At 42.0% G+C, this 11,844-nt stretch overlaps 1 protein-coding gene across 1 annotated transcript in view; it reads right to left on the reverse strand.

The window, feature by feature from the left end:
- Nucleotides 1-11,463, reverse strand: part of eya1 (EYA transcriptional coactivator and phosphatase 1) — a 49,628-nt gene extending 38,165 nt beyond the window's left edge. The window contains 4 exon segments of the mRNA XM_042068224.1: nt 434-511; nt 2,325-2,390; nt 3,312-3,439; nt 11,186-11,463. Of these exon segments, the coding sequence (XP_041924158.1) occupies nt 434-511; nt 2,325-2,390; nt 3,312-3,435 (268 nt within the window). The 5' untranslated portion in view covers nt 3,436-3,439; nt 11,186-11,463.
- Nucleotides 11,464-11,844: the final 381 nt, after the last annotated feature.

Genomic DNA, 11,844 nt, shown 5'->3' on the forward strand with positions numbered 1-11,844 from the left:
ATAACACGGGGGGCATAAGGGGAGGGGGGGGGGGGCAGTGGGACGGTGTGTCACTCGACTAGCGAGAGGGACGGCCCTTTGTTGGCATGGGAACGGAGAGAGTGCGCCTAGCAGGGTCGGTGTGGCTCAAGCCACAGGGAAACTTCCTGGGCCTCAAGCTTATCAGCGGCACATCTCTTGGTCCATCTCCCAGCTAATCAGTTCTGCAGCTGTTTGTGTGTGTGTGTGTGTGTGTGTGTGTGTGTGTGTGTGTGTGTGTGTGTGTGTGAAAGAGAGAGACAGAGAGAGGGGGAGAAAGAAACAAATTGGAAGGGCGACACATAGAGAGAGTGAGACCATGAGGTAAAGAGAAAGCAGAGAGAGAGAGAGAGAGAGAGAGAGGTAGTGCCTCACCCGCCCTTCCTAAAGCCCCCTATCCCATCAGCCCCCTCACCTGATCCTGAGAAGCTGTCTAGAGAGCCGTCTGCTACAGAGGTGGCGATTTCGCTGCTGCTCATTGGCTCTGTTTTAACTGCAAACAAAAGGAAGCCACAGTGTCACACCAACACACACACTTAAACAGACATTAACACACACTAAGACACACAAACACACACACACACACACACACACACAGACACACACACCAGAACAGCACTTGGCCTTTCCATACAACTCAAACAACAACCCAATCTCTTTTTAGGAGATAACCCCTGCACCATGTAAACAAACAACATTAAACGCACTATTAATTCTTTAAAAGCATTTCAATGTGGCAAAAAAACATGAATGATAATTTTACATAATCATACATAGTAATTTTAAATTGTGCATTTCTTCAGAAAAGTAAATACAATGACATTTTCTGTTGGCAAACTCACAAAACATTATAATAGTAGTGATATATTCAGGGCTCAGTCAGCTAATGAGTTAACAGAGAGCTTAGTTATCTAAATCAATGGACCCAGGAGAACAGGCAACATGTTAATCTGCCTGGCAAACAAGGAGGGGAAACTTCCTTTCAAATCTAAAGCGCATCCACTGTTGACTTAACAAGGAAATTGGCAATAAAGGATGCTGTTAGGATGGCAATCAGCAAAGAGTTTTTTCAGTCACTTAAATACACGTGAGCCAATTATTGCCAAGTCATTTGTTTATCCTAAATATTGATATTACATAATATTATTTCTTTTTGCATAGTTATCAAGTGTATTATTATTTGATTGCTTACCACAGAGATATATGTAGCGTCAGGGAAAAATAGGCAAAAATGGTCAGAATCATTTGAAAATATTGACTGGAATAAATATCACAGTAATGAAAAGGGAGTAAAAAACGGTTACAGGCTCCAGTGAACGCTGTTTGACCTCAGCACTCGGTATCACATAGGCTCGGGCAGAGACAATTTCACAGCTATCTCACAGGCCCCGGATCTTTGAAATCAATCCATCCTACCTCCGGAGGGGGATTTCTTGTTCTCCCTTTTTTCCTCAGTTCCCCTCTTTTTTGCGCATGAAAACAAATTTGCTTATATGGGTCTAGAGTCATGCCGGCTGAAATTCCTCATAGTCGGAGGAAGCCATTCACTTGTCATGTTGAACACGCCTCTGCTATGCTCTCCACACCGGGATACACATGTTGTTGTGAAGCCAACGCAATATCACACACACACACACACACACACACACACACACACACACACACACACACACACACACACACACACACATTCTCTCTCTCCAGGTCTCTGCAGGTCTAATAAAAATGTGACACATTGCATGCACAAACTAGAGCACTCCAGTCTCGCATACCACACATCACCAGTGTCTTCAGGTAACAGTAAAGAACATCAAAAAGGGATTGCAGACAAAATAATAATAATAATAATAATAATAATAATAATAATAAAAACAATGCACATAGTATGCGTGCCCACACTATTACTGCACCAATTATTTCCCAGGTAGCGGCTGCATCTGTCCCAGATCTGGTTCGGATCTGGCCTGGTTCTGGCACTGATTTGGTTGTGATCCGGTACAGGTCTGGCCCAGAGTCAGTAGCTCTCTGGGCTACATTGGATTCACAGTCAGCCAAGTCTCAAACCATGCTTCCAACATGACACGACGGATAAGGCCAGTATTATTCTAATGAAAGGACCAATAGTTGAGGTGTTGCTTTTGTTTAAAAAAAAAAAAAAAAAACAATATGCAATTCTCTTCATAATGTAACATAAAATTTGGGGTTTCACAATTGGCATGATAACTGTTAAAAGAATGAGCTCTATTGTTTTTGTCAGCCATACACCAAGTATTGCCCTTTCATTGTCTCACCAGAACTGCACAAACCTGCAGCGGATTGTGAACTAGAACTTAGCAACCAGTCTGCTGTGGTAAGCATAGTGATGTTATCTCCTACGGGGGGAACAAAGAAACAGAATGGCATAGGACACATGACAATCCACACCACTAGGGAACGCAATGCTGTTTCACCAGAGAATAAAAAAGGGAAAAGAAAAAGATGGAATCGCACCACAATCAAGATTACACAGTCTTGAGCACACACTTTCGAAAAGATCTAAACAAGCGATGTAAGGTGGGGGTTGTAGGGGTGAGCGCAATATCACTGCAAGCCCTGGGAGAGATATAGCTCTCATATTGCAGATAGCTTTCTGCCTGGGTAGTAACTAGGGTAATAACTAACACTGTGGCCGGTAGCCCGCAGACAATAACGCAATCTACTTTACATTACGGGGGTCCCACTGCAATTACTTCACAGCTCTGAATCCAGATTACCATCATTACAAATAGAGGCTCCACTGACGACAATGAGTGAGTCTCAATGCTATAACCTCATATTGGGGAAACAAGGGTCTTTAATATAAATAATAATTTAACAGTACCCACTTGTGTGAGCTGATTAATTTATCATTTATTAGCGAATTAAACTGCCATAGTTATTCTCTACTGTTTACACTAAACATGGGAAAAAGACTAAATAAAACTGGTCGCTTTGTTCTTAATGGTGCACTGGTTACATATGTTTTACTGTGATTTAGAGATCTCACAAGTTAACAGACATATAAACACTACACAGAAGATGCGCCACTGTTACAAAGCGTTTCCACTCTACAGTTAGGTCCCTTTCTACTTTAGGTGTAGAGAAATAGCACCCACCAGGACACATACACTTCAAGTAACAGAGACAGAAAAAGGAAACAGAGAGAGAGACAGAGAGAAAGAGAGAGAGAGAGAGAGAGAGAGAGAACAGACAGAGGGAGAGCAATCACAAAAAGAGTGAGTGAGTCAGTGAATGAGCATCTCGTGCCCACATACCTTCAGTGCCATTTGGTGGCATGGAATTGTTATTGATATGTGAGTTGTCGAGATTAGGACCATTGGGGGATTCACTGCTTCCACTTACTCGGCTGTGCGGACTGGCTAGATCCTGCATTTCCATAGACCTGGCAGGGAGACACCGACACACACACACAGGTCCACACGACAGGTCAGAAAGCAGTCATTTCCATAAAAGTGAAACATACACACAGGCACAGCCACACACACTAAAGGGGAGGAACAAGTAGATTGTTTTATCATTTCTTCCACATGTTGATTTATTTATGAGATTTTTTTTTTCTTCAATTTTTTAGACAAATGGCTGGATGGTATTAGGGATGCAAAGGGGTTCCAAAGTAAATGTTTATCTGCCAAAACTCACTAAGTGTATAAAAATTTAAGCAAATTTACTAGTAAAACCATTTTATGATACATGTACAGATTCCTTTATAAATCATTTGAAAAAGTGAGCTGTAGCAAAATATCAGCGCAAACTAAGTCACTCCAATTATGCTAGTATCCTTTAAATAAACAAGTAAATTAAATACATAACTTTACCATAATTTCCATTACTCCCTTTCAGAGACAAAAAAGATACATTTCCGGGCGAATACACAGAACATCACACATACTTCAATAACCATCTCAGTGACTTGACAACAAAAAGAGTGTGTGGTTAAAAAAAAGAAGAGAGAACAGTTCTTCAAGAGTATTCCTGAGAGTCCACGGCCCACTAGCCGGCAATGGGGAGTTGACGAGGCGTTTGTTTGCGCTGGCAGGCAGCTTAATTGTTTCTCTGTTTATTCGGAGGACCCCGCCACTCAAAACATTATTCTATCTCCTCATTTAGGCGCTCCGAGGAGTTTATCATGCGTGGCAAATGGACGGTTGTGCAGGCCAATGTGCGCAGAGAGGAATGGCCACAAATTCAAACACACATTAGTCTTTGTTACTGGTCTCCAAACATTATTGCGCGTGATTACATTAAGGCACAGCTCTTTGTGCATTATGTTAGCATCCTCAATTAGATTTGGGAGCTGGAAATGTCTTTGATATCCATAATAAACGTATGTCTTTGTAATGGATCAGAGATAATAAGTTATTGAGTGTGTATGAACAAAACAAATGGTTGACAACACATTTCTAAATTGTTTACAGCAACAAAGTAAAAATAATTTTCAGGCCGTTTAAATTTCAGGCAAACTTTAAAAGTAAAAAAATGACACCTGTCTTAAATTAGACATGGCAGTTCATATATGCTTTACACTTAATTAGCCTACTATTTTGTGGTGATAAAATAAACACAACATATAGTAAACTATGACTTTTAGTTTTAAGGATAACCAAGTTTAAGTCTAACTAAAAGTTATTTCACAACTTCCTTTACAATGACTTTTAATTCTGAATAATTGTAACGCAAACAAACACAGGCACAACTGGCATTCATATTCAATGAAATCTACACAACAGAGGAAACTTGTGCACAAAGTTTACACTTAACACCAGCAAAACACCAGTCCCTCCCTTACCTCTACACTTCTTCAACAACTCCCTCAGTCATTTTCTCTCTCTCTCTCTCTCTTTATCTCTCCTCATCCCTCTCTTCTCTCTCTTTTTCTCTTTTAGCAGCAAAATCAAACCGAGACACCCCCCCCCCTCTCCTGAGTGTCCTGAGCACTCTACTAACTGCAGTTGATAAGTCTTCAAAAAACCACAGCACTTGGCTAAACGGCTCCTAGTTCTCAATGATGCTCCTGGCATCTCCCCAACTCTGCTCTTACCTGGAGCCCGATGCATGTGAATCATCTGAGTCAGATTGCAGCGTTTTTTTTTTTTTTTTTTCTCCACCTGCCGGGGCCCAGAAACAATGTCACTCCTTGTTATTTTAGCTCCGTGTCGCTGTCCACATCCAGCCGTGGCACAATAGAAGTTGTCTGAGAAAACATTATTGTTTTTCTCCTTCGCTCGGGCAGAATGGGAAGAGAGAGGAGGACCAGGGAACAGAGGGGCACATTGTCTGTGCTGGGTTCAGCCCCTCTACTGTTGTTTCCTCCTCCAGGTCTTCCCTCCTCCCCAAGCCAAGGGAGAGCAGCCAAATGACGGAAAGGTGATTCATCATTGGTCTACGACAGCTGCAAACTGGATTAGCCCTCCCCCAATCAACATGCAAAGCGTCTTAGCCAAGGTAAGCAGGAAGGGGTGGGGTGGGGGGGTAAAGGTGGAGTGTGTGTGTTGTTGGGGGGGGGGGGGGGGTCTGAGGGTGTGTGTGTTTGGAGGGCGTGGGGGTGGTTTAGGTGATAGGGGTGGTGTTTTTTGGGACTAAGGCTGCCCCTCTGTTTTTGGGTAGCCCATGGAAGATGGGCCTTGTTGAACAGAAGCAAGTTGAGCGTGACACCCGTAGCATCTTCAGTGGATCTTTCATCTGCAATTGACACTGTCTGAGAGTTATCTCCACTCCCCTCCCCACACACTGACAGGTCATAATGATCGGGAGAGGTGCTTCCCGCTTCCCACAACCCCCCCTCACAGAGCCTGAGGCAATCTGTGATCTGTGTCTGTATGTGTGTGTGCGTTTGGGGGGGGGGGGGGGTACTTTTGGGGACCAGGGCGGTGCAGAGGCAGAGAGCAACCTTTCTCTATTTCTTCTTTCTTTGAAAAAAAAGAAGCACTTTAGAGCCCCTGTAGCGGTGGTGAATCTCTCACAATAAGGATGACTGGAAACAAGAACACGGATACCATATGGAGGCACATATGTTTCTTATGACGCTACAAATGCCGCTATTACTCTTCCCGCCTTGACAGTTACAATTCGCTGTCCACCTCTCCGCCAGCCATTTCTTTTTTACGCACTCAGGCAAAAAATCGTATACCTGTAGGGCCATAATACTATATCAGGGGGCCAGGATATAGCCCACCGTCTAAACCAGGGTGAGGAAAGAGGTCATGGGTGCCGTGTCGTCCCAAACGCCCAAAAATGCAAAAAGTCTGAAAAATGCCTACATGAATTTTTAATGGCTGCCTGTTTACATGAGCCGGGAGTAACCTGAGATGCGTGGTCTTAGTGCCTTTTTTTTTCTAAAGCTCTTTCTCTTTGCACCAAGCAAGAGCCTCCATGAATAGTGGTCAAGCCACAGAGTTCAGCCATTCTCTCTCTCTCTTTCTCTCTCTTTCTCTCTGTCTCTTTCTCTCTCTCTCGCTCTTTCCTTTTCTTTTGACATACCATTTATCCATTATCTATGAAAAACAATTACTTTACGGTATACATCCAACAGAAATATCAAAGTTTTTTAAAGTAGTAAACCAACTCTAGCAGGGGGTGGAAATAGCAGAAGTCAGGGGAGGAAGCAAAGAGAAGGAGTGAAAAAGAGAGAGAAACATATTTGGTCCATAAAATAAAACAGGCACACAGAAAGAAAAGAAGGGGAGAGAGAGAGAGAGAGAGAGAGAGAGAGAGAGAGAGAGAGAGAGACAGACAGACTTGGTGAAGCTGTGTAATTCGCTATGTTCAGCATTTGAGGGCTCGTAACCATGCTGGTCTTTACCAGCTACCAGCAGGTGATACCAGCCAGGTGAGGGGGAGGGGAGGGGGAGAGGGGAGACAGGCTGCGGGGTCAGAAGCAAAAACAAGCCTGTCTCTTGCGTCGCTAAATATTTATTGTTTTAAAAAAAAAAGAAAAAGACTAGGTTCAGCATATTTGATGTCCCTCCTCATTCAACCTGAACGGGACGTCCTTTGATGCTCACAGAACAAAGCCACGCTGGAGCATCAGGGGTGTCATCAAAAAAAAGAAAGAGAAAAAAAAAAAGGAAAAAGGGGGAAAAAAAGACGAAACACGCTTCACTCATGAACGTTAGCGCCGTTTTTTTTTTTTGTTTCGCTTTACTTATTCTCAGAGCAGCGTTACCGTAGGCAAACACGGCTGGGCTTTTAACACTGATCATCACTAGTGCAGGCAGGCAGGGGAAGCGGCACAGGAGCCTCTCAATACGGCTATTGTGAGTAACAAGAGGGAAGACAAATACACTGAGCATACTTTGTCTCAATACGTCCTTATCTATTTCCCGAACAGTGTAAATACATTATGCATGCAGACATATTCTTTCGCTCGACGTGAGAATTTTACGTGAAAAATAAATCAGACCAAAGATATGTGCATGGTGAGAAACTCAAGAAGCATCCGAAATGGGAGAAATTTCTAAAATCCTTTTGCAAAAAAGCTTGCCGCACATCCCTACCCTCCACCCCTCCCTACTGCTCACTATTTACAAGATTTTAATTTTACAAGGCATAGAGACTATATTCCTTTGAATTTTATAGATTATGCAAACCATGTGCTGTGAGTTACCAATTTTTTTATTTTTTTTAAAGCAACGCTTTAATCAAAATAACTCTAAAACAACTAATCCCCACTTAAGCTGGTCAGCTGAATCCACATGGTGGCCCAGGAAAAATAAATCCACTCGCAAAGAATGTAGATGCAGACAACAATTGGAGACAGATGTGACTGGAATTAGACACAGTTTAGAGAAGGCTACACTTCACTTGTCTCGTTTGTGCGTGGACGAAGAAATGAGCACCACCGACAAACGCCATGCTGATTACGACCACCCTTTTTATTTTTTTCTGCCCTCCTTTCTTCTTTTAACTAAATGGGCTCCTGAGAATATAGAGGCTATGCTGTTGCTTTTAGGCATCAGAATGAGAAAAAAAACATTACTACAGGTTTTGTAAAGGTACATATTTGATAATTCCCACACAAAAACAACAAAAAAGTGTGGCACTATTTATAAAATAAAGTCACTGGAACGTCATTCTAATTTTTAATGACCACCAATAAAACCTAATTCTCAAATTAAATGTTTTGTTTTTCAGTCAAGTTCAGAATGAAGAAAAAGAGGAACTAGACTGACATAATGGCATATTGTGATTTTTTAATAGATCAGAAAAAAATATTAAGGCTAGACACACTAAAGCATGCGGGCGTTTAGTCCTTTAAATTCATTAATCCACAGAAGCTAAGCAGAGGAGAAATTTCAGACTTATCTCTAATTAAAAGTCTAATTCTTAACAGATGTGTGGTTTGTTGATGTGCAATTTGTCTCTCCCATTTTGTTAAATCTGACATGGTGCTCCAGCAATTCACTGAATAGCTACATTAAATCTGTTAATACTGTGCTCTTCAACCCTCCAAATTATTTCCAGAAGGCCAGTTCACTTTGAGGGCCCATCAAACGAGATTTAAGGTATAGAATTTTATCACTCCTTGCCTACCGCACTGCTCTCAACATGGGAAAACAAAAACAAAACAAATTCTGCATTAGAAATACGCTGTCATTACACTCTAATGTGAGTGTCATGATACTCTGAGGGGTTAAATTAAATAACATGCTCCTAAACACAAATTGCATGTTGCCTCATTTGCTGTCAGATTCATTTTGAGATTAAAAAGTGAGTTTTCTGTCAGTCAGCGCAAAAACAGTATTTTGCCTATAATTTTGTCCACATATTAGTGAATAATCTCATGGGACTCTAACATGAAAGTAATACGTATCTGATCTTATTACAACTTTGCATACTTGATATTAAAGTGGAAATATATTATTATAATGATGTAAATAAATTTAAATAATTACATTTTAGGAAAATACTGAAACCTGTCTGCTATATATTGTGTGCCAGTGTGCCACGTAGCCTTCATTCAGATCTATCTACAACTTCCTTTACTAGCCTGTTTATGCAAACAAGTGACTGATTACATATAAACAGACACCAGAACACTGCTGATAGAAAGGGGGACAGAAATCAATTGTGACGGCCCACATTTCCTCCACTTTTGGCTACATTTGTCAAAGACGATCGGGCCGGCGCGTTAGCAAAATAACACCCTCCCGTATTTAGTAAACAGCTCAGCTCGCTAATCGCTCCGAACGGCCTTCCAGGCTTCCCATTTCCTCTTTCTTTTCTCCCGTCTCATAAACAGCTGTAGCCGAGCCGCATCAATTAGCCAGCGCTGTCTTTCACCGCACCCTATTTGCAGCTCTGAAAGGAGCCTGGGCCCGCACACATACGGAACGCATTGGGCCTTCTGCAAACAACGGCCGGCGAGCACCAACTGCGGCGGCAGCAGCAGCAGCAACAGCAGCAGCACAGACAGGCAAAGGGCAGAGCGGAAGAGCTGCTCGCATGGCAGCTCGATCATGAAGGACTTAATTCACCCGGAGGAGCACATTATTAAAACAAATAAAGTGAGTAAACAAGCCCAAATCAGCCACAGCATTATCACTTAATTAGATAAACATGCTTCATTGTGCAGAACAAGAATAGGGCCAGCTGATTGCAGGCATTGCTGTGTTTGTGTACACAGCCAGAGCTGGTAAGCAAACACTACGCATGTGGTAGTGGCCTACGCATTGCTTATTGTTTTCAGAGCTGTCCAAGCATATGTATCTGTACATTTATAATAGACTTATCTTGGACAAATTAACTAAGAAATTCTTTTTAAAAACATAATTATCACTCCACAGCTGAAAGTAAATACAATTTACTGACTTAGTTACACAACAAAGGTAGCTGCTCTACACTGACATAAACAACGTTTAATTGTGTGTGCTGTGAAAGTCTCCTGTGTAAAATAAAACCTAGACATTTACACCTCTTTCTTTCCCCTCCGAGTTGCCATACACCGTGTCTTACAAGTCGAGTGAGCTGCTTTTTGCGTCTCCACTCGGCCTTCTTGGCTGCACCAGATGTCATTGGATGTCAACTGTTTTAACTGAGTTGGTTTTGTTTGTTCTGCCAGCCAAAAAGAGTCTCCCGTGGAGACCTTCTCTGCTTTGCCTGTCTGAACGGAAAATGCAAACTTCTTCAGGCATAAGGATATCCTACACTAGAAAATGTTTGGTGATTTATAATTGTATCTCTTATTTCAGCAGCTTCTACACCTGTTTTTATGTATCAGAAAAGAGGCTTGCCATCCATCACAGGAAAGAAGACTGAAAAAAAACAGTATTTTGCAAAGGGGTAAAGGTGGCGACCAGGTGTTTGAGTGTCAAGGGAAAACGCAACTGTTTGGGTTCTATGTTTTTACCATAAACATAGGCTGGAAAATAAATACATAAGCTAAGTAAAAAAGCATAACTCAGAATTTGCTGAGCTACAGTATATGAAAAGACTGCTCTTATCTATATGTGCATAATCTATATACATGGTAAGTATTTAATTTATATCTTAATAACATCACTGCATCTTAGGTTTAGCCAAAGTTTGCTGGCAACAACTTTATTTTACTTTGTGGCATGCTATTGCTGTCACATATTTATATCCCTATTAAATTGCCATCAAAATGACAATTATTATTGTCAATGTCCGTATTGTAGAGTCCACAATAAAATGGATACACAAGGCCTCTGCTGCAACTGCACCTAAAAAGTATACAACTAATTTTCTGTAATTTAATCAGTGACAACTACTGAAGTAGTTTTTCGCTTCAAAAACAACAGAACATGTTTAACGTGATAATAGGCTATTTTGCCGCACACGTTGAATATGCCTGTGTTCTGTCAATTCTAACGGATGCCGCTGGTGATGGGCTGAGAGAATATTAGCGTCCCTCACGTCCAACAAATGGAGAGAGGGTGAGTCATGTTTGTAATAAAATACTAACACACTCCTCCAGTGTCTGAATTCATTCATTTCCGTGAATAACACACGTACACAAGCTCATCTAGATCTGCACTGAAGCCAGAAGTTTCAAAGAAAACAGAGAGAGAGAAAGAAAACGTCCAGCCAGAACAGCGGCACCAGGAAGTTTTCGGAAATGTAAAGGAGTGACATGCAGGCTGGCACTGAAATAAAATAAAACTGTACTCACTACAATTAAGATGAATCCTTGGCTTTCTTTTATCCACTCTTTTCTTGCTATCTTCTCTGCAAAAAAGTGTCTCTCCAGTTCAAAGTGGCAAAAAGAGTTCTCAAAAGCCAAAAAAAAAAAGTCTCAGTTTTTTGTCGGCATCAACTCGCAAATTACAAATACTAAACAACTTTTTTTCTTTTTCATGGTAAGTGTGAAAACCCGTGGAGCCCTGCGCGGTATCTCAGGAGACTGCCTCCAAGAGCGAGAACGAGAGTTGTCCGATTACTGCTGCAGGCAGTGACTAGAGAGTGTCTGAGGAAGAAGGAAAAAAAACTCGAGAGAGAGAGAGAGAGAGCAAGAGAGCGAGAGAGGGAGGGAGGGAGAGTATGGGAGGGAGGGAGAGAGGGAAGGAGGGAGGGAGGGAGGGAGCGAGAGGCAGGCTGCTATTTGAAAAAGCAGAAAGTTGCTCTGTGCACTCGCACAGGAAGGCTTTGGTGCGGAGGAGGTCCAGAGGAGTTTTCTTAGCACCAGCCCTCCATATGTCACTCACTCAGCCTGGGCTCCAAGCAGCAGAGCCTTCTCCAGATTGTGATCAGTGATCTTAAGACAATGAAAAGGCAGATCCCTCAAACCATCCCCGCATGTCGGCTGGATCTCGCAGCTCTACTCACACACCC

Source organism: Alosa sapidissima, chromosome 17, assembly GCF_018492685.1.
Source record: "Alosa sapidissima isolate fAloSap1 chromosome 17, fAloSap1.pri, whole genome shotgun sequence".
Classification (NCBI taxonomy): Eukaryota; Metazoa; Chordata; class Actinopteri; order Clupeiformes; family Clupeidae; genus Alosa; species Alosa sapidissima.